At 38.7% G+C, this 23,344-nt stretch overlaps 1 protein-coding gene across 50 annotated transcripts in view; it reads right to left on the bottom strand.

The window, feature by feature from the left end:
- Positions 1-23,344, bottom strand: part of MAP4K4 (mitogen-activated protein kinase kinase kinase kinase 4) — a 198,214-nt gene that overhangs the window by 41,243 nt on the left and 133,627 nt on the right. For all 50 annotated transcript variants that reach the window (XM_074404352.1, XM_074404346.1, XM_074404361.1 and 47 more), the window contains 6 exons: positions 21,514-21,644; positions 19,684-19,738; positions 18,158-18,236; positions 14,418-14,593; positions 11,691-11,763; positions 9,739-9,949 (listed from right to left, as the gene is read on the bottom strand). In XM_074404352.1, the coding sequence (XP_074260453.1) occupies positions 9,739-9,949; positions 11,691-11,763; positions 14,418-14,593; positions 18,158-18,236; positions 19,684-19,738; positions 21,514-21,644 (725 nt within the window). The remainder of the gene's footprint in view (positions 1-9,738; positions 9,950-11,690; positions 11,764-14,417; positions 14,594-18,157; positions 18,237-19,683; positions 19,739-21,513; positions 21,645-23,344) is intronic.

The following is a 23,344-nucleotide window of genomic DNA, read 5'->3' as shown; positions in this document are numbered from 1 at the left end:
AAAGATGATGATGTACGTGTATTTAGGTATGTGCACATAACATGATGTACATGTCTTTGTGTGAGCCCTTTTTCATTCATGTGCTGGGTACTCAACGAGGCTTTCAATCCAGAAACTTGTATTTCTTAGTTCTGGAAGTTTTGCTTAAATGATTCCTGTATGTTCTTCCTATAGTATTCAGTTCCTAGAACATCTATTAAATAAAAGTTGGACTTCCTGGATTGATTCTGTAAGTTTGGACATCCTGGATTTATCCTGTAAGTTTTCCTATTGTCCTATTACCCACCAACTTGTCTTTTCTCCCCCACTTTCTGGAAGTATTTAAAAAAAAAAAAAACTCAAGAATTCCTTAATTTCTAAATATTCTTGTTCCATAAATATAGTATATTCTCTTTCCAAGGATAAGGTCTTGTGTCTGTTTGTGTGTATACGTATAAGATGCTTTGCTCTGTTCCTTCACTGTCTCTATTTCCTTTGAGTTCTTTTCTCTATTTGTTTCAAAATCTTTCATGTTACAGATTTTCCTCAGTGTCTAGTAATCTCAGCTGTCCATTTATATTTAAGATCCTAAAAAGCAAATTATAAGGACTCTACAGACAAATAGCACCTGGCAACTACTTAGTAACAGAGTAAGGTGATTATGATTCATCCTGATCATTTCAGTGGGGCCTTATTTCCTTTGGGCTGGTCAGTTATCTCCAGGGAGAAATGGTCACAGTATTCTGGGAATCCTTCCAATATCCTATGGGGTTGTGGAAAAGGTGGATGAAAAAGACATAGCATTTGTAGTAAGTGTGCCTGCCAGCATTTTGGGAGCTGGTGAAGTGAGCATGCTTGCAGTCACACTGACTAAGTCAGTATTTACATTCTGACTTAATGCCCTTGTTTTAATTCATCGCTTGCCACATACTGAGTTTTTTCCAAGTTAATGGTCTCTGTTGTTCACTTTTGCCAAGTAGTATACATCTGCTCCTGCTTGGTGTGGGGGATGCTCAGTAGGCAAGCTGCACAGGACAGGGTAGTCTAACTGTGAGTGTCTGTATGTGTGCATACCCTCTCTTTGTATGTATGTACATTAATGTCAACCTAATTACATTTATTCAATTAATTAAATTGTATACAATTTTCTTTTTTTTTTTTTGAGACGGAGTTTTGCTCTTGTCACCCAGGCTGGAGTGCAATGGCGCGATCTCGGCTCACCGCAACCTCCGCCTCCTGGGTTCAGGCAATTCTCCTGCCTCAGCCTCCTGAGTAGCTGGGATTATAGGCATGCGCCACCATGCCCAGCTAATTTTTTGTATTTTTAGTAGAGACGGGGTTTCACCATGTTGACCAGGATGGTCCTGATCTCTTGACCTCATGATCCACCCGCCTCGGCCTCCCAAAGTGCTAATTCAAAATATACTATCAAAGAAAAAATAGCAAGCAAACAACATCTTACCAACAAGATACACTACATAAAAAGTTCACCTGTCAGTTGAAACCTTCTGCGAGGCTTTTTCTTTTTAATTTCAGGAAATACTACCACAACTTTGGTTACTAAACACCAAAAAGACTCTAAACGTCTTGAGAGCAGGAACCATGTTTTACCTTTTTTCCCTCTGTAGTAAATATCACACATAACCTTCAGAAGAGAAATTCAATACTTTTTAAATTTGAATCTAACCTTTAGACCTAGCATGTGACATCCAAACCAGAAACTGTTGTGAATTTTCCAAAAACTTAGCATTTAGAGTGATAACAGACTCAGGAATCCATTCAGGTCTCTAGGTGCTATGAAATCCAATGAAATCCTAAGGCAATCTTTCAAGATCACCAAGTGTAAGAGCACAAAGTCTTGAGCATTAATTACTACACTGGGTAGTGCCTCATACTAAAAACAAACAAACAAGCAAAAAACCCACCTCCTTTATCCCTCCAGATATTCTATAAGGTCCTCTAAAAGACCTCAAGTCCAAGGGTTCATTTTCACATAGGTATAAATTTGAATGTGCCCTTCCTTTCCAGAGATATACACAAGACTATAAATAACTAATCCATCTATTTGAGAAGTACTTATTAAGCACCACAGATATGCAAAGATGAATTAGAAACAGCTCCTTTACTCCAAATCTTGCAGGTCAGGTAGGTCACATATCTTTAAAAAAAAAGTTCAGATGACAATGTGGAAAGTGGTAAATTGCCCAAGACTATCCCACTAAGCAAGTCCTGGTTAGTGGAACCAAACAATTAAGACCAACAGCTAAGGCAAAAAAAAGTATAGTTACCAACTTCTCTTCCACATTATATTCTAATAGTTGCAGTGGTAAACTAGATTGGGAGCAAGAATTTAAATTACCAACCATAAAAACCACTACAGTCAGAACAGACCCTCAATTTGGAGGGAATTGGGGACACTAAGAGGAATCATTAAAAAATTAAGAAAGCCTACAGTAAATGTATCTTAATAGGTAATGTGAAAAACTGGCCTCTTGCATTAGAACTTCAAAAGAAAGTATGAAAAACTGAAACATACACACTATCAACAAAATAACATGTCTGTAACTGTTAACCTTATGCCTATGATTACAAATAACAAAGCCCAGGGAACTTTAATGAACATGCTTCTTCAGGCTTACCCAACTAAGAAAAGAATGATAAACATGATATAATCTTTTGAAGCTTTTACACACTGATATTGTTTATTTTCTTAAATTATCCTTTTTTAAAAAACAAAATCAAACAGAAAAACTGTGTGATGCCCTAAAGCGATCACTAAATCTCTCAAACTACAGAGATTTTATTACTTAAATTTTCCCAAGCGTGCCTAAGTAAATATGTACTTTTCCAACTATTCTTTAATTACCTCAGTTCCCATTCTAGTTTGGGATTTAAAAGTAAAGCTTTCACCTCACAATTCTAAAAATTTTTCTAAATAAAATCACACTCACAATAGTGAGATCTATTTAAATATACTCCACTGGATTTATTGGCTTCAGTGGAAACTAATAGGTTTTGTTAAACCAGTTAATTCTTTGGACTCTGCTATTTCCAAGAACTTTTGCGGTCATGTTTCTACATACACATGCCACCAACCCTTCAGTATTTTTACTTGCAAGTTCTGATGAAGTCACAGTACAGAACTATTCGTTTCTTCCCCATCTTTGGATAATAAATCATGTAAGAGGAATTAAACTGGCTACAAAATTTAACTGCAAATATAACCAAACATCAGACTGGGATGCCAAGATAATATTTAAGAACTTATAAAGCCACCTTCTGCATACCAGCTGAGATGCTAGCTTGACAGGAAGCAAGGCCTTAGCTGTTGCGGCACTGGCATGCTAGGACACTATGATTACTGTATATATTAAAGCTGGAACTACTTTTTTAAGAACGGTAGCATGTGCTAACATGTACTGCTGATGTTAGATACTAATGGCTTGCAAAACAAAGGCCTTTTATGTAGGAAAGAAAGATTGAGAAAATGGTTCCTATTTCTTTAAAATACATGGCAACTGCTGGAAAGTGCTTCAGAATAAAAGAGTTCACTGCCTTCCTTCTAAATTTCAAAACCAAGAAATATACAATGACTACTTGGCACAATTTATTAATTTTTTACTGAGAAACTTTTATGTTTTCCTAGTGTTATAATTTAATATCAATACTAATCCCATTTCACACAGAGTTTTTTCTCTCTTGCTTCCCTTTGTTTTTAATATCTTCTATTTCCACTGCCCCTCTAAAATTTTGCTTTGAGATTTGTAGAAATCACTTTGGGATTTTGTAGGAATGACAGAAATAAATGTTACTGTGTGTCCTCTTGATGGAAGAAAGGCCAAAAGAAACTGCTGGTGCTCACACTAACATTTACCCTTAATTGAGGAAGTAGAGGGATAAAGGCCTTGAAAGGAAAGATGTAAAAGATTTTTTAAAATACCAGCTAAAAGACTCTGAGACAGGAAAGACCTGAACATCCCATCAGTACTGTTCAAAAACAGAAAGAAAATTACAAGTAGCAAAAACTAATCAGGTTTTCTCCAGGACATCATCTTGTTTAATATTTTTATTTTCTTTCCTTCTTTTATCTTTTTATTTTTTTATTAAATAGAGATGGGGTCTTGCTATATTCCCAAGCTTATCTCAAACTCCTGGGCTTAGGTGAGCCTCCCATCTCGACCTCTTGAAGTGGCTAGGATTACAGGTGTGAACCACCATGCCCAGACTATTTTTATTAAACATAGACAAAGAACAAAGAAAACATGCTAACCAGATGTGTGAATGTCATGAGAGAAGAAACAGAAAAAGGATGCCAAATCATGATTCAGTAAAAAAAAAAGAGCACAAAAATGTTGAGATAAAATGATACCACAATTAAGTAAGCTTCATATTTCCTAAAAAGCAAATAAGACAGAAGAAAAGGTTGTCTTATGAACAACATGAAAAAAAAAATTTAGCTAGACCCAACATCTGTTATGAGCCAAAGGTGTGATGATGCTCTAAAGAGGAAAAGTAGTATTAAAACTTTTTGGCTGGGTGCAGCGGCTCATGCCTGTAATTCCAGCAGTTTGGGAGGCTGAGGCAGGAGGAAAAAAATTAGCTGGGTGTGCTGGTGCATGCCTGTAGTCCCAGCTACTTGAGAAGCTGAACCAGGAGGACCACCTGAGCCCAAGAAGCAGAGGCTGCAGTGAGCTGAGACTGCACCACCTCACTCCAGCCTGGGTGGCAGAGCAAAACCCTGTCTCCAAAACAAAACAAAATTTTGAGGGAGGAATAAAAGTATTCTTTTTTAAATCTGCATAATTTACTTAAGAGTAAGCAGACAAAACGTGAGGGTACCCAGAAAAGAAGGACTCAAGGAGCACGGTCACACACATGAAGAGCAGCAGGGAGGGCCAGGGAAGAAGTGCTCAGACTCTCAGTATGAACTTGGCTGCATGAGCCCAGCATTCTCCCCTTTTCCTCCTGGAACCATCCAAACGAAACAAGAAGAAAAACCAAAAACTTCATTTTCAGTAAAACTGGGAGACAAACTCCAAAAGAGTTAGTTGCCAGGACTTCCAAAGGAGATCCAGTTCACACAGGAGTCGAGGAGAAAGCAGAGCAGCAAAGGAGGGTGGTAATAGCAGCAAGAGATTTCAGAGAGCACCAAGGGAGGTATGGGGTGGGAGAGTATATACTTCTTAAAGATGAAGGACCTATGAAGGGCAAAAGCACCATCCCTTACCGCAAAGAGGGTGTAGAGACAGAAGTGTGCAGATGGCAGGAGAAATCCCCAACCCCAGTGGGCCTGGTTTTGTGGCATCTGCACTGTGTTTGCCCACAGCCTTAACTTTTCGGACCATGTTTTGCCAGTCTGCCGATAGAAAGTTATCTCCTTTCTGTTTCACTATATTATGAGTAAGGCTGACCATCTTTACTTACTTTGTTTATCAAATAATCTCTGTTCTTCAAACAGTTCTGACTAAACCTTTAATGCCAATAAAGGGCTATAAACCACTTATGGCTCAAATATAGTCAGCCCTCTGTCTCCACAGGTTTCACATTCTCATGGATTCGACCAACTTTGGGTCAGAAAATATTTGAAAAAACTGCATCTGTACAAGACTTTTTTGGGTCATTATTCACGAAACAATACAGTATAACGGGTATTTGCACGGCATTTACATTGTATTCACTATTAAGTAATCCAGAGATGATTTAAAGTACAGTCATATGTTGCTTAACAACGGGGATATGTTCCTAGAAATGCATCGTCAGGTGATTTCTTCATTGTATAAACATCATATAGTGTGCACACACAAACCTAGATGGTACAGCCTGCTACACACCTAGGCCGTATGGTGTAGTCTATTGCTCCTAGGCTACAAACCTGCACAGCATGGTACTACACTGAATATGCTAAGTAACTGCAACACAATGGTAAGTAGCTGTGTATCTAAACACAAAAAAAGTACAATAAAAACATGCTATAAAATATTACAAATGCTGTATCTCACCATTAATGGAGCTCGAGAGGCTGGAGGTTGCTCTGGGTGAGTCAGTGAGTGAATATGAAGGCCCTGGACATTACACTATTGTAGCCTTCATAAACACTGTGCATTCAGGCCATACTAAATTTATTTTAAAATGTGTTTCTTTCTTCAATATTAACCTTAATGTGGCTTTTTCTGACTTAACATTTTAATTTTATTCATTTGTATTAATACACAAACAATTCATATAAATGTACAAAATATTTTCTTTCTTTATTTCTATCCTATAAACTTTTTCCCAATTAAAAAAAATTTTTTTCAGCTTTAAAGATTTTTTTGTTAAAAAGTAAGACACAAACATACACATTAGTCTAGGCCTACACAAGGTCAGGATCCTCAATATCATTATATTCTACTTCTACATCTTGTCCCACTAGAGGGTCTTCCAAGGCAATAACACACATGGAGCTGTTAGCTGTCATCTCCTATGATCACAATGCCTTCTTCTGGAATCCTCAATCCTGAAGGATCTGCCTAAGGTTCTTTTACAGTTAACTTGGTTTTTTAACATGTAGGAGGAGTATGCTCTAAAATAATGATTAGAAAGTATAATATAGTAAATATATAAACCCAGTAACAAAGTTATTTATTGTCATTATCAAGTATTACATACTGTATATAATTGTATGTGCTATACTTTTATACAACCAGCAGTGCAATACGTGAGTTTACACCAGCATCACCACAATCACAAGTAATGGGTTGTACTACCACGTTACAATGGCTATGATGTCACTAGGCAATAGGAATTTTTCAGCTCCATTATAATCTTATGGGACCACCATCATACATGTAGTCTGTTGTTGACCAAAACATTGTTATGTGGCATATGACTAGACATGGAAGGAAGTGCATAGGTTATGTGCAAATACTAGGCCACTTTATCTCAGAGACTTGGGCATCTGCAGTTCCAGTATCCATGGTTAGTCCTGGAACCAATTCCCCAAAGAAGGGATCACGCTATTCCCAAAATAACTTCCTGGGACATGGAGTGTAAATTAAGCTTAACTACCCAGGCTAATAATAAGCAGCTAGCTGACCAAAAATCCAAACCAGTAGATTCCACTCATGTGACTTTTTCCATTTCAATATTGTTTTAATCTTTCCTAATTAAGAAAAGAAGCTCAAAGAGATGACACTGAGTTTCAACTTAAACAGAAAATCTGAAATTAATAGGCTAATGAAAACATGTTAAAGCAAAATTCTTGTTTTCACAGACATTCACCAGCATCTACTTAGCTAATAAAACAAAATTCAGCTCTTCCCTATGAGCTGTCGCTCACCTTCACCTTGCAATCCTCACCACCTACCACATGTAGAGGCTGGATAATGGATACTCGTCTCACTAATGACAGGCTAAAAGACGTTTCCAAGACGTGTTACAAATGAGCGCTAGCTTGATCTGGTCCTTGATACTTCAAGTTATAAACCACCAAAGTGTTCTATGCCACCTGCTTAAGGAAAGCACAGGCTGGGATCAGAAAAGACAGGGGAAAACACCATTTCAAGAAATACCTAGAAACAGCTAAAGTCTCAAAACTCAAGCACTTTAAGCAGCCATCCGAGGGCCGCATGTGGCCCCCTGAGGCCATTTATATGGCCCCCCGCCGCACTTCAGGGAGTGGCACCTCTTTCATTGGTGGTCAGGGAGAGGAGCACAGTATGTGGCGACCCTCCAATGGTCTGAGGGACAGTGAACTGGCCCCTGTGTAAAAAGTTTGGGGACGCCTGAAGTACAGTCAATGTGCAACTTGAACAGACCTCCGAACCCATTCAAGATTTATTAGGTTCAAAGAACACTGCAAAGAGTCTTAACAAAAATACTACAGGGAGTTTGCAACTTAACTACAAAAAGCATTATATAAGCAGCAAAGTTGTCCCTACTACAGGGGAATGTATGTCCTGTTTTCTTTTAAAAGTCCTAGCTGATTATTTGCAGGCTCCTTAGTTCAGCAGGCACTGATTTTTCTAAACAAGGGGCAAATTATAAAGAGTGTTCAGAATCCAGACTACAAATACACAAAATGTAAGAAAGATTCCATGTCAAGATGTGCTGTTAAATAAGTTGGGTAATATTTAATGGCATGTGTTGCTCTTTAATAAATTAAATTCCATGGGATAATAACAGAGCTTTATTGTTGTTGGACCATTTTTCTGGAGGAAAAAAAGGTAAAACAATAAGGTATGTGAATCAAATAAAAACAGAAATGATAATGAGTAAGAACTTTGGGCCTGTGCACTATGCAGCAGGAGCCAGTCAAAAGAAAATCAAAAACTCTTCTGCTCCCCAGGCAAAATAGCCATGTTTTAGTCAATGAAGAACTGCATATACAATGGTGGTCCCATAAAATTATAATATCATATTTTTACCATACTTTTTCTAGGTTTACATATACAAATACTCACCATTATGTTACAACTGCCTACAGTATTAGGCACAGTAACATGTTGTACAGGTTTGTAGCCTAGGAGCAAGAGGCCACACCAGAGCCTAGATGCGTAGTAGGCTGTACTATCTAGGTCTGTGTAGGTACACTCTATGATGTTCCCACTATGACGGATCACCTAATGATGCATTTCTCAGAATGTATCCCCGTCATTAAGCGACCCATGACTGTATAGGGAAATAATATATTTCTCTGCATTAAAAACGTGAAAGCTGTAAGGTAACCACATTACCAATGTTAGCAATATTAATAAGTTAAATGAGCAGGTGGTGCAAAATGTACTTCTCCACCAAAGGACACTACTACTTCCAGGTTCAAATTGTTTTCTGCATCCCTTACACTTTCTTTCTTTCTTCTTCTTTTTTTTTTTTTTTTTTTTTTTTTGCTTAAACCAGTAGAAATTCATTTTCTCTCAGTTCTTGATATTGGAACTCTGAAATCAAGGTGTGAGTTAGCAGGGCCATGTTCTCTCTGAAGGCTCTAGGGAAGGGTCCCTCTTTGCCTCTTCCTAGATTCGGTGGTTGCAAGCAACACTTGGCCTTCCTTCATGTGCAGACCACAATTCCCATCTCACCTCCCTTGCCACGGGACACTCTTCCTGTGTTTCTGTCTCTATGTCCACATCTTATCTTTTTTTTTTTTTTTTTTTTTTTTTTTTTTAACTTATAAGTTCTGCGATACACTGCAGAACGTGCAGGTTTGTTACATAGGTAAATGTGTGCCATGGTGGTTTGCTGCACCTGTCAACCCACCACCTAGGTATTAAGCCCCGCATGCATTAGCTATCTGTCCTGCATCCCCTACTCTTAAGTATACCTAAAGTTAAGGCATTTAGAGAGAAAAAAAATTTTCTTATGAAAAAGTCTGAAGTTTCAGAAAAACATGCACATAGAAACTGGGAACCAGGGGCCGAGATTGGAAAAGCAATCAGGTCAAGCCTGAGCAAGCCAACTTAAACCATAATGCAAAGACTTCACAAAACTGGTCTGATGCCATCTTTGGGACATTTGCTCTGCATCTAACACAGTATGTTGAGTAGCTGTGGGGTAGATCCCCAAAGTTTTTACAAGGAAGGAAAACATTTCTAAGACCTCAACAAATGTGAAGGCCTGCCAGTCCAAAGCATAAGCTTTCTTTCATAAGTTATGTAAACAGCTGTGCCAAGGGATATGTGTTACTCCAGGAAGCTACAGAGGATATTCCTTTGAGTGGCTCACTACCAGTGTAAATGAAGAAAGAGAAAAGACCAACCAACTTGGACATTTTCCTTTTGCTACCTCTTCTAGCCGTCGCCTCTGTTCTTTCTGTTGCTCAATCCGCTTCTGTCTCTCCGCCAGCAGTTGCCTTTTATATTCTTCCTGCTCCCGGAGCTGTTGCTCCTGTAGTAACTGTTGTCTCCGAAGAGCCTCAGAACGTTCCTTGTTCTCCTGCTGCAGTCTCAGAAAATCTCGACGAAGAGTAGACTCACCAGGCACGTTCACAATGGAACTGCAGGATAAAGTAGGACATTCAGGGGTGTGCACAGATCCCACTGACCTCTAAGTGAGACAGCAGCACCAGCATCCTATTCCATTTCTACATTCATACTCGAGTTCCTCTGACTCCAGAGAGGCAACTAATACATACACAGAAATGACTACATCTACAAATCAATTGTTCCATATCTTCTTTTACTCATTTAGTAAATATCTTAAAATGCTGTCCTAGGCCGGGCGCGGTGGCTCAAGCCTGTAATCCCAGCACTTTGGGAGGCCGAGGCGGGTGGATCACGAGGTCGAGAGATCGAGACCATCCTGGTCAACATGGTGAAACCCCGTCTCTACTAAAAAATACAAAAAATTAGCTGGGCATGGTGGCACGTGCCTGTAATCCCAGCTACTCAGGAGACTGAGGCTGGAGAATTGCCTGAACCCAGGAGGCGGAGGTTGCGGTGAGCCGAGATCGCGCCATTGCACTCCAGCCTGGGTAACGAGAGCGAAACTCCGTCTCAAAAAAAAAAAAAAAAAAAAAAAATGCTGTCCTAAACGTCTGCTTCACAAGACATTTCTACTTAAGATTCTCACAACAATTCAAACTCAGTAAAAGAACAGTTGATATCACCTTCTTTCATTTCACTAGTCTTCCTTTTACCACCTTATTTCTCTTCAGTAAACAGAACCATCAGACCACTCTTCAGTATTTACACCATTCCTGTGTCTTTGTCTGGTCAACCACCAAGTCCTATCATGAATTCCTTCCCACTTTCTTAATTCCAGGTCAGCAGCTGAGCCCAAGCAGATCCTATGAATTAGCCACTGTACAGATCAATTAAACACACCCTTCCTAGCTATCTCCCCACTGAGTTACTTCTCCACTGCCACAGCATCCAGAGCAGCATGGCAAGCATAGCTCTTTAAATTGCCTCTTTCATCATACAGTGCTCCTCCTATTCAAAAACAATTATATTGCTCATGAAATCAGTTCAAATTCCTCTGAAATTCTTAGTCTAAAATGGATTAAAATCTTCTACATAAGAAAAAAAAAAAAAACAGATTATGGAGTAGCTTCAATAAATTCTCTTCTCTCTCTTCCAAGTCCCATTCTCTGGCACATGGCTCCCTACAGTCTCTTGAGATGCCCTTCTACCCTCCCTTTGTTCAATTCATCAGCCACATACTGCAGCATGGACAACTGCCAGGCACACTCATCATTCAAATCCAAACATCCTCTATTCTCTGATTCCATCAGTTATTATGAAGTTCATGCAACCAGTCTGACTCCTTAATCTTCTGCTTTACTGAATCTTTGGAAGCCAGAAATAAACTAAAATACAGACCATAAAATAAATCAGGACACACATAGTCCTGCTGGTCCATGAGCAGGACAATTCTTTGTGTGTAGGCATGTTCTGTATACCACAAGAAATGGTGTTCAATGACACCTTTACCGTCTATGACTTCTGGAACAATAAATGCTGGGGTACTCTCCCTTGCCTAGACCCACATATTTCTCAGTGACTGGGGGAGGGGACACAATACAACCCTTGGTAAAGAACCACTGGGTAAGAAAATCCAGGGGAGGAAAATGTTAACAGGAATCTGCCAAGAATAGAGAAGAATGGAAGATAGTAAGGCACTGTCTAAGTAATTTAAGATTTCTTGTACCACACAGGAGTCTTCTGAAATCCTGGTACAACATAAAGCAAAATCCCTTCATAAAGCAGAATACTAAACAGTGGCTTTGTGGTTACCTTGGCTCTCCTTCCTGTTCAGGCACTTCCTCCTCTTCTTCCTCACTCCCACTGTACTCGTATTCAGTTTCATCTATGAAGAAAAGGAAAAGGTAAATGGGACAGTTCACAAGTCCTGACACATGCCTGTTTAGACAAGCATCTCCAGGAGCATCATGGCAGAAAACAAACAAGTTCCCTGTGAAAACAGCATCTTGTATGGAGAACTTGGAGAGAAGGGGCAAGACACCACATTCTCATAGTGACAGCATCTAATCCTTGGCCAGCCTTACTCCTCATAGAAAAGCTGATTCCATGGCATTCGAGCCAACCTCGTACAGTAATGCAGTGCTGAGAAGGTGCAGAACCACAAGAGGGGGTCCAGAGCCCCTGACAAACAGAAAAAAAAGACCTGAGGGCACTAGCAAATTCACCAAAATCCACTTTGATGCCAAAATTCAAAGAGATGTAACTGCTGAAACTAAGGCAACCAAGAGACTTTAATTGGTGATTTTTTGCTATTAGGGATCCACAGATAGTGCAGCAGAGAAAAAACCCTGTGGGATGGACACAAAGTGAAACGTTAACTAGGTACAGGGAAAACAAGCCAAATGTACCCACAAACAAACCAGGCAAACCAGGGGAAAACTAATTAAACCATATAGCAAAAGAAAGACTAAAATTTCCTGTACTTAGGCCAGACTCCAAACAAACAAGCTGAAACTCATTTTCAGTTCTATAGGTTTTATACAGTTTTCCCAAAAGACCATTTTATTGGTTCTTTAACTTAATGTTAATGTCCAACTTTCAGTGAGCAATTCAGTCTAGAAATCAATTTAAAAAAAAAAAAAAAAAAAAAAAAACAGAAAGGTTGAAGAGTTTTAAAAACAAAGTCCAGACACAAATACTTCTACTTTTTCAAAGACATTATTATAAGATGAAAATCAGGCCAGGCGCAGTGGCTCACGCCTGTAATCTCAGCACTTTGGGAGGCCAAGGCAGGAGGACCATGAGGTCAGGAGTTCGAGACCAGCCTGACCAACATGATGAAACCTTGTCTCTACCAAAAATACAAAAATTAGCTGGGTGTGGTGATGCACTAAGAAGCCTGTAACTTCAACTACTCAGAAGGCTGAGGCAGGAGAATCACTTGAAACTGGGAGGAGGAGGCTGAGTGAGCTGAGATGGTGTCACTGCACCCCAGCCTGGGTGACAGAGCAAGACTCTGTCTCATTAAAAAAGAGAGAGAGAGAGAGAGAGAGAGAGAGAGAGAGAGAGATGAAAATCAGTTTCCTTCACTCAAAATATGTTTCTATGCAAATCTGTCAGTCTACATATATGACATAAGTTCTTCTGCAAGCTAGACCATCAAAGCCATCTAACTTTAATATGCTATGCTAGCTTCTAAGGGAAATTCCAGCTTAAATAATCTTCACAATCCTTTAAATAGGTACTCTGCTATGTTTATAATTTTAGACTACAAATTACTAATTATTGACAAGAGGCTGATGGTATCTGGAAGGTAAACCCAAAGACAAAATAAAGAGGTCACTGTGACTTGAAGACTGAAATGAAGGGAAGGTGCTCTGCTGTTTCCATCTGCAAAATGTGGGTGATGAGGAAAATGTGAGATGATCTAAGTTGTCTGGCAAATGTTCCATGAATGTTAGCTATTATTACTCAGTAAAGTCATGGGAAAACGACCCAATATGCAAGTATTTTTTTCCTAAACAGGGCTTCCATGTAAATTGAGAGTTATGGAAAAAAGTCTTGTTTTCAAGCTTTAGTTCACTTTGTTACAAGTGCACAGCTTAATGTACAAAGCTTAATTACTTTTATAACTAAGCATATCAGAAGGAAAAAGGTTATTCTGAACATCAATGATGACTTAATGATGACTACCAGTACAGGCAGAAAGGCTTCCAAACTTTGACCAATTCTTTTACTGCCTTGAATATGCTCTTTTTAGTTTCTTCTCTGACCTGGAAATTTGAATACCAAAAAATAATGGGATACCATTTATCCAAGTGTTTTCTATAAAGTTATTATAAGGACCCACAAAAGAGAAAGATCAATGTGAGCTAGCAGCCTCAGAGAAGGTGTTTTAGTAAAGATGGTGATGATGCTTGAACTGCACCTTGCTGGACAGGAGAGCACAGGGCATTCCAGGAAGGTGGGCGAAATATGTGCAAATACATAAAACAAAGATACTGGAACAGAAAAACATCTTTACTATTTAGCACAAGAGCATCCTTGTGTTGTGCATGCTACTAAAAGCAAAGTAGTCTGGCTACGCATGTGGCCCATACCACCACACCACTTGTAACAGAGTAGAGCAGAGCAGTAAGCCTGGGCAGGGGTTCTTGAGAAGGAGAATTATACAGAAACACACTGATGGTGATGCTCACAGCAGACGTTAAATAAACCCCAGTGAAATACGCCATGAACACATCCACAATCAAGTAAAATGAGCAGCAACAATGACATGACCCTCAGGAACAAGAGAAGCATCCCACTGCAATACCTATGTATTTGCTACATGCTTGGTGACATACCCCAAAGCCCCAGCCAACTCCACCTGGAGCCAGGTTGGAACCCAGGCCTAAGCACTGAACTCTAAGCAGAGAAAAACCAGGCAAGCACTGGCCAATGAGCATTCTCACAGCTTGGAAGGGAGTGGCCTACTCTAGTTCACAAGAACCTAAAAATAAAAATTTTAAAGGATGAAAACAAAAACAGGCTCAGTACCTTTCTCGCCTCTCTTCTTCCTGGTACGATCTATATGATCCTTAAGCTGGATTCTAACTTGCCTTTCATTTGGCTGATCCCTTATAAAAGGATGTTTCAAAAGCTGCTCTGTAGAGGGCCGCTGCATGTAATTCTTCACTAGGCACCCTTCAATAAAACTAAAAAATTTCTTCGACCTGTAAGAAGTGAAAAAAATCATCAAATTTCCACCACAAAGAGTAAAGATCCAAAATATCAGTAACTTACAAGCCTCAAAATAAAGAAGAACTTCAGAATTCACTGTGAACATTCTGCAAATACATAGGAATAATGTATGAAATAAATAGGAACTTAGGATTGTTGAGGATCAGGGAGCATTAAATTAATAGTTTAAGTGGTGCATCATATCACTAACAACACACCACAAATAGGGATTTAAATGAACTGTTCATTTAATATCTAGTATCCAATATTTAATATCTAATATCTAATATTAATAAATCTAATATCGCATATTAATCACTTAATTACAGGAGTGGAGGAGGCAAAGGGGTAGAGGGAGGTCTTTGCTAAAATGCAGGCAGATGGGACAGATGTCTGGTACCTAGAAGACAAGGACACACAATGACATAAGAAAAGGAGCAGAGCCCATGTCCAAATGCTGGGGCTCTTGAACTTGTTAATTTGACATTTCAATCCAAGTTCCAAACTGGTTGATTTGTCGGTTCCCTCTGTTTAATGTACAAAGATGGAAATTATAGTTGTTGCTTTTTTTTTAAGGGGTGAGGGAGAGAGATGAATCTGTCACCCAAACTTGCCATACTGGCCACTTTTACTTCTGCCTGTTTCTCCATGCTCGGCTCATGAGGACCACGGCCCTAGCCTTGGTCAAGACACTATCTTACTTATCCTATTTTTTGAGACTCATCTCAAGAATCACCACTCTGGTAAATCTTCCTGGCAACACTCTGCCCTATGTGCCCCAAGTTACGAGACCTTCTTCTGGGGTTATCTGCTTTTAATAGACTGCACACTTTATGTTTCTTTCCCGTTGCAAAGTTCAAATGGTACAGGTCAAAAACTGTTTCCTACATCTCAACCGGGAGGCAATGCTCAACACTAGGCATGCACACCACAAGAGGTATGAAATAAATTTTTGTTGAATGAATGAGGTATTCAGTCTTCAAAAATGTGAGTTAGAAAATTAGTTCACTCTTTCCACTTACTTCACTGCTTTTTAAGAATCACTTCTATTGTATTTCCATTAAAACTTAAATTTTTTTTCAATTCAACAAATATTTATGTATCAACTGTTTGCATTTGTTTATAATAGGCTCTATTAACACATACACATAGGAAATAAAGTGGAGGAAATTTAGGTATACACAACAGCAGACGTATGTCAAACTTACAGAGGAGGGGAAAAAAACCCGTTACAGTGGATCAGACAAGAAGAAAAAGCAGGATACTTGACATTCATAAGGTAGGAGAGAGAAGATAACATTCCAGAGTGAAGGAACGATATGAAAAAAAGTAGGGAAGTGTTAGAGAATAATGAGTTACTTTCTGATGCTAGTATGAAAAGTAAAAAAGAATGAAAAAATATGGCAGGGTGAGCTCAGACAAAAGCCCTTAAAGTCACTCAAAGTAGCCGTTACTTTATTCTGTTTAATGAGGAACATAAAGATTCTATACAGTATAGTGAAATACTTTAACGCAGAGATTTCTAAGACCCAATATCCACAAAGATCATTTTGGGGAGTTTATCAAAGATAGAAATACCTGAGTCACTCCCCAGACCAGAAACTTGGAACCATCAATTAAAAGATTCCAAAAGGATTCCTATGCATTGTATCCACAGACGAACATTTGGGAATCAATGATCCACAATATACTTTCTAAAATCAACAATCAAGTTCTACTGGCAGAAGGACACTGATCATCCTCAGAAAGCCATTTCTCAAAAAGGGGGGAAAAAAAAGTAGAATTTACATTAGGTGGATGACGGACAGCAATCACAAAGGAAGAGGGGTCTATAATTATCTCATCCTTTTAGAATACTCAGGTAACATGAGAACAGGGATATAAATGGATGAAATGTGTCATCTAATCCAATTTTTAAAAAAAGAACACAGGAAGCATTTATTGCTGTCTACCACTGTCTCTTTGTATCACTGTAGTTGGACACACAGTGGTTAATACAAAACTGTAGCTAATGAACAGAATAATCAGAGTATGAGGTATCCTGAAGATACCATTAACTTAGCAATCCTTCCAGTATACACTTCTGTCAACAAAATCTGACAGAGATAAATAAAGGAAAAAATGAGTACTACTTAGTTTAGCATGAACTGGGTAAAGAGTTACTCCAGCTCCATAGCTGATTCCTTGGTGATATCTGCTATACACATTGGGTTTCCCTACGGATGATCACCCATGGATGTCCAGAGTTATTATGTCTTAATACAGAAGACTGATTGGGGCTAAAACTCTAGAACTGTTTGGCAACTGGAGCTAAAATCCTTAAAACTGTGTGGCAATAAAAACCATTCTAAAAACAGGTGAATGGAATTAGACAGCCATATGGAGCCATATGGAGTCAAATGTGATTAAAGACAGTGTATAAAAAAATTTAGAAAAATCCTGCCAGCAGAAGATAGAGGGGAAAGAATGGTGAAATGTGTTGTGGGCAAGGAGAGTGAAGTAAAGGGAGAAGTATGAAGAAAATTGGTGTGAAGATGGGTGTCAGTGTGCAACAATACAGGGGAAAAGAGAACTGCAAATCACCAAAAGGTGAGCAACCAGGAAGGAAACAGCAAACCAAACAGCTAAAAGGCCAAATTCAGAATGGAAGCTTAACTGAGATGTTTTGCATATTTCAGAATAGGAGTCAAGAACCTAAGAGGAGGCAGCATCAACTGGAAAACTAGTAAGAACTGTTTCAAAAAGGAAAAAAAAAAAGCCATATACTAGGTAGTAATCAGTAAGATAGATGAGCCCAGAAAAACAGAAAGAGGAACATAAAAAGGAGGGAAGGCCATGCATGAAGAGCCAGAGCACAGACCAGAACTAATGGGAAAGGACCCAGAAAGAAGTTCAGGAAAGAAGGAGAGGGTAAAATTCTCGGCAGAACCCAAAACACTGTCTTCCTTCAAGATTTTACAACTAACTCAATATGTTCCCACAATGCTGCAATCCTAACAGCCTTTCTTAGGGAAAGTCATCCTTCTCTCTCTCTGCGGGTATCAGTACTCTGTTTGACAAATGTATGCCAGTTGCAAGGAGAAGGCAACGTGACAGCAAAAGAAGATAGAACCATTCTGTGCTATTCTGCAATGAAAACTGGTATGTCTAACTTCAATTAAAAAAATAATAATTACAGTAAAAGCCTCCATTAATTTTAAAATCCTCCTTCATGGGAGGAACTGCAAGTCAACACAGCTTTCTTTCTTTAATAGAAAGATGTTTAGAAGTATATACTTAAAAGAATACCTCAATATTAAAATAGAACATTTGTGTTTAGCCATGTTATGGTGTTTCATATGGTCATTTGTCACTGTTCTGTAATTCAGAATTTATCAAGAAAAATCTCATTTAAAAAAATCAACGCACCTTTTAATTGGTGTTTTGGAGAACTGGCTCCTGTGTTTCCCAAAATTAGAAGGGCCAGAATTTTATCTCAGAAGAAAGTATAACTAAAAAGAAACAGTTAAAAAAAAAAAAAAAAGGAAAAGAACAACAAAAAACCATATATAGCTTACCATTTTTTTGACTTCAGCCGGGGAGGAGGGTTTCTGGGAATGAGAAACAGTGCTCTCATTGGATGCATGTCACAGAGAGCTGGGGAGAGGAGACGGTTGTGTCAGTATGGCACTTATTTTACTCATTCTTGATTTCTAGGGCTCAGTCATAAATAACATGAAATGCTCTGGTCCACTGTCTGACTGATATACTTCATACCAAGCAGTCCAGACATCTAGTTATGAACTCCAGGGCATACCCTGAATGTCCCATTTAAAAATAGCGAAGTGGGAGGACAAGAGCAATTAGATGAATACACATTTTCAAAAAGACATTGGAAAGTTTTCATAAATCAAAGTCTTAAAGGAGCTAATACTTAATTGTTAAACTATCTTTAAGATTCCAATGAAAATGATTTTATTTTCATAGAGTTGCTGTTGAGATTAAATCAGATACGGCTTTCAAAGGCTTTCACACAATGCCTGGGAACAGAATGAGTACAGTTAGGCCCTCCAGAAATGCTAACTGTTCATTGTTATAGCTAAAAATACTAGAAGAAACAAAAATCGAGCGTAAAATGGGATTGTTTTAATTCTGTGCAATTGCTGTTTGTACTCTTATCACTCACCCAGTAAAGGTCTATTAGGCACACACAGTAGGCATGACTATGTCACCATATGCAATGCGCATCTTCATGTGTTTATTTACCTTCAAAAGACTTACAAGGCACCTGGGCAATGAGGAGAGGCGGACAGTGCTATTCCCTTGTCAACAAAAAATGAGACTAAGGATGAGGTGGTACTTCCCTGCCTCACTTCCTTAGAAAGAAGCACAAGGGAATGTACAGTGTTTAAAGCAGATCTCTATTTCTGTATTAAAAACTGATTTTTAACTGTCAACAATTATTTTCATTCATTCAACAAATATTTATTCAGCAGCAACTATGTCCCATGCCACAGTTATACATTCTTTGTGTATACCTTTTTAAATGGGGACCAGCAGAAAATGCTGTGGTTTTTTCCCTTTGTTCTCTGCAAATCTACCTCATCTGTGATCAGAAATGATTTATATCAAGTTCTCATTAATTGAATTCAATGGAGAAGCAAACACAAAATTTCACTTAACACACACACAAAAATTATATCATAAATAAAGTTATGCCTCCATTAGTTAAGTCAAAACTTAAGTAATATTAAAATTTCATGTGTTAGGACTAGTTTCACTGAATTATCCAGTTTAAAATGTAAAAAGAAAACTTACTACTTACTATCTGATCTCGGTACTACTTCAGGTCACATATGTGAGTACAACTTAAATAAAAGAAAACGTAGCCTATGGGACTCCTAGAGATCTCCAAAAGGAATAGTAACAGTGGTTGCCAAGAATTTCTTTTACATCTAAAACTTAACTATATTTATGATGCCTTCACCTAAACAGTCCACCAGAAATGCCTTTATCCATGGAGCTGAGCTGTTCTTTTTGAAGTCTTGGGAGAGGTTTAAGTTACGCGTAACAAGTGAGCTAAAAAGAAAAGAAAATTACTTACGGGGAGCACCTTCTGCCATCTCAATGGCTGTAATGCCACAAGACCAAAGATCACTCTGCAAAAATAAAACAGTATGTATGGATACTAGAGTAGCTACAAAGCCACTAACTTACATTTCTGGCTATTTACACAACTTTGCTATACAAACCAAAAGAAGTTTGCCAGAAAATTAAAAGCACAAACACATTTGTAGAACACCGGATGGATGGATGGATGGATGGATGGATGGATGGATGGATGGATGGATAGACGGATGAATAGATGAATGGAAAGAGAAAATTGATTTGTTAATTAAAACCATTCACATCTATGAATGAACTAGAGCTGGACCACTTAAAAGCCTCTGTCTAAATGTTCAGTGAATGGTCTACTGTTCGGTATGTTTCTTCACTTCTTCATAAGCATTTAATACTTTAGACTTCTGGCCCAGATTTATGTTTAATGTTGGTAACTCAAACTTAATTAAGATTTTAAAGTTTAAAGGCCAGAAAGCATTTTTTACAAAACGTTCACCATTGAATTCATAAAACCTAACATGGTTCACTAATTCAAATCATGCCACTAAGCAGCCCCAACCCACCTGCAAACCAAACAAGTCAGCTGGTTTTCTGCACAAGAATTTTTTTTTCTGATTCAACTGAAATACTAAATTTAAAATTTGAATTACACTTCACTTTCTGCCCAAAAATAAGTTCCATGAAGGCAGGCGTTTTTGCCATTTTATTTACTTTTGTATTGGCAGCTACTCACTAAACACTGCCTGATGTACAAAAGTCTTATCAGATGATATTTCTTAAAATGCAAAAAAAGATTTTTGAAAAGTAGATGAGGAAACTTACTGTCATTACTATATATTTGTTTACATGCTATCCTAACCAATGAATTAAAGTTGCTCAATTTAAGCGTTTTTCTAAATAATCTATATTTACATTACAAAGTTCAGACACATATGTTTGAACACAACAAAAAGGAGAGACCTATCATTCCTCCCCTAAGCTTTCTATACTATTGTGGTACACAAAGGGGCTCATGACCCTACCCCAGTGGCCACTCCTGGCAACGTGAGTCAGGGATGAGCCGTTCTGCATGCCCCCTGCTTCGAGGCAAAACAAAGCACCTCCACCTTCACCTCCCCAGTGGTGATCTTGCTTGACACAAAATAAGCCTTTCCAGCTTACAGGAAACAAACTAAACTAAATGGCATAAAGAAGTAATGAGACAAATCTAGAGGGTAGAACATTAGACAACAGGTTCATCTAATTAAGCCTCATCTAATTAAGGCATGGATTTTTAAAAACAGTTTTTATAAAAATAGTAACCTGAGTCTGATAACAAATACAGATTTACATCTCAATTTTCTTTAAAGTGCATTACTGATTCAAGTCCCTAGAGGTCACTCTAATAATTTAACTAAATTTGTATACCAAATCAAAGCTGTAAAGCTGTTTAAAAATATATATATAAAATTTCACTCAAATGAAACTATTACTATAATTGGCAATACTTTAAAAAGAATATTTGATTCTAATATATCCTTCAAGTTAAAAAGGATAGCAAATAGGAGCAAAAAGTTCTAGCCACGACAAAGTGCTCCAGACTGCTTTGAAACCAGCGTATCCCTTAGTGAGAACACAGTCACGTGATGCAAATGGACAAAAAAGATGGCATCTTAATACTGTCCTGGAAAATTTGCACCTGAAATTTTCCTCATTGAAGATCTTCCTCCCTGAAAAAGCAGGCAGACAAGGGGTGTGTAATTTGTAAGTAAAGCCCCCATCCCTCAGGCATGCCAGTGGCCCTGCAAAGGCCTATGGAGCAGGTGCCTCTTACTCTGTAATCATAGGTGGCATCTGGGTTCTCGTCACAGGCGATCACCTCAGGAGCCATCCAGTAGGGAGTGCCTATGAATGTATTTCTCCGCCCCACCGTCCTGTCCAGCTGAGCACTCACACCAAAGTCGACTGTGGGAGGAAGAGAAAGGAAGACAAAGTGAAAAACAATTACAAACCAGGTATACTTGGGGAAAAACTCAAGGAGGAAATGTCTTCATAGTAAACTGATGAACATCAGTGTTTCAGGAATATGCAATCCTCTTCAAGGCAGGCAACACTGGTCAGGAGTGCCCTTCCACAGTAAAGCCACCAAAACTGCGAGATCCTCTAGCAAGTAGTCCAGAAGCTCCGGGGAGGCCTGGATCTGGCTGCCTCCCCAGCTTCTCCAACAGTGACCAGCAGAGGGCCTTGTAAATGAACCACAACCTTGAGTGCTTTCAAACTGCCACAAACAAGATCAAGTCACAGAGAGCCCCAGGTTCAGGAGAACTGATTGAGATGCACTTGACTTACCTTCTTAAGCAGTATACTTCTTATAAGTATATAAGAAATATACTTTGTTATATTTAATAACCATAAATATAAGAAAACCACACGTTTTCTTGAAAAGAACACAGTACTGAATCAAATAAAGAAAATCAAGCTAAATCGCATGTTCATCAACACCCCCTAAAGCAGTTGGGACTTCTGCTGATTTTTCAGTGACTTCTGCATCCCACCCAATTGGATGGTGGTGGTGGTCTAGAGGAAAAGTGTAAAGATGGGAGGCAGAGCTGGCAGGAAGACCATGACCTCTAACGGCATGCCTGCCATCAGTCGCTGCCAACACTATCACTACACATGTGGCCATTACCCCAGCAGGAACCTGCAAAGGTGGAGAGCTCATGCTGAGATGAGTTACAGGGATCATAGATTCAACTTCTATGCACAGAACATGCTCAGAAAATGGCTTTTCCAGGATGTGGACTCACTCACTGAGTGCTCCTCTAGAGTCAGAGAAACACACAGGCCAGTCAGTGTAAGAACCAGAGACACATGGGCCAGCCAGGCAGTGCAGGAAGCCTAAGCAATCACAGAAACTTGGAAGGCAGTGGTAACCAATCACTAAGTGATCACTCAGGGACTATCATAGGCCGGTACCAAGAGACCAGTGCAGGGAACAAACAGCTCACTGAGTCATTTGGTAGGAGAACTACTCAAGTGCTTCCTATCTAGCCTTGAGGGGAGTTTCCAATTGGACAAAAGACCAATAAACACAGACACTATGCAAGAAATTAACTATGAAGAGCTTACTTTTACAGTACAACAGCTGTGCCTATGATTTCTAAAATAAAGGTGGACTAGACCCATATAAACAAAAAGAATTTTGTTGTGATGTGTTAGTGGAAGAAAAATTAATACAAACTCTGTTTAAAAATTTGATACAACACTTAGATGTAAGTGATTCAAATGAGTTCAGACCCAGCTAAGGGAAACAAGAAATATAAAAGAACCCTTGTAAATAACTCTAGGAAAACACCATGGGCTGTAATTATCTATCGAAGCAGAAATTTATCAAGCACCTACTATAATAAAGTCATTACGCTAGGTGCTGGGTAATACACTAGTTCCTGCATTCCCAGAACTCACATTCTGACAAAGGGGACAGAAACAGAAGTAAACAAACAATCACGTAACACTAAATTGTGAATAATACTATGAAAGAAACAAGCACCGCGGCCCAAGACAGATCAGAGGTTGGAAAGGCCCCTGAACATGAGGAAAAAAACTGACTTTAAAATTGAAGTCAAGTCTTCCCAATGGGAAATAGTTATGCAAAGGCCCCAAGC

The sequence above is a fragment of the Saimiri boliviensis genome, chromosome 1, assembly GCF_048565385.1.
Source record: "Saimiri boliviensis isolate mSaiBol1 chromosome 1, mSaiBol1.pri, whole genome shotgun sequence".
In the NCBI taxonomy this organism is placed as follows: domain Eukaryota; kingdom Metazoa; phylum Chordata; class Mammalia; order Primates; family Cebidae; genus Saimiri; species Saimiri boliviensis.
The sequence above is the reverse complement of the archived record's forward strand: the minus strand, read 5'-3'. Positions and strand labels throughout refer to the sequence as shown.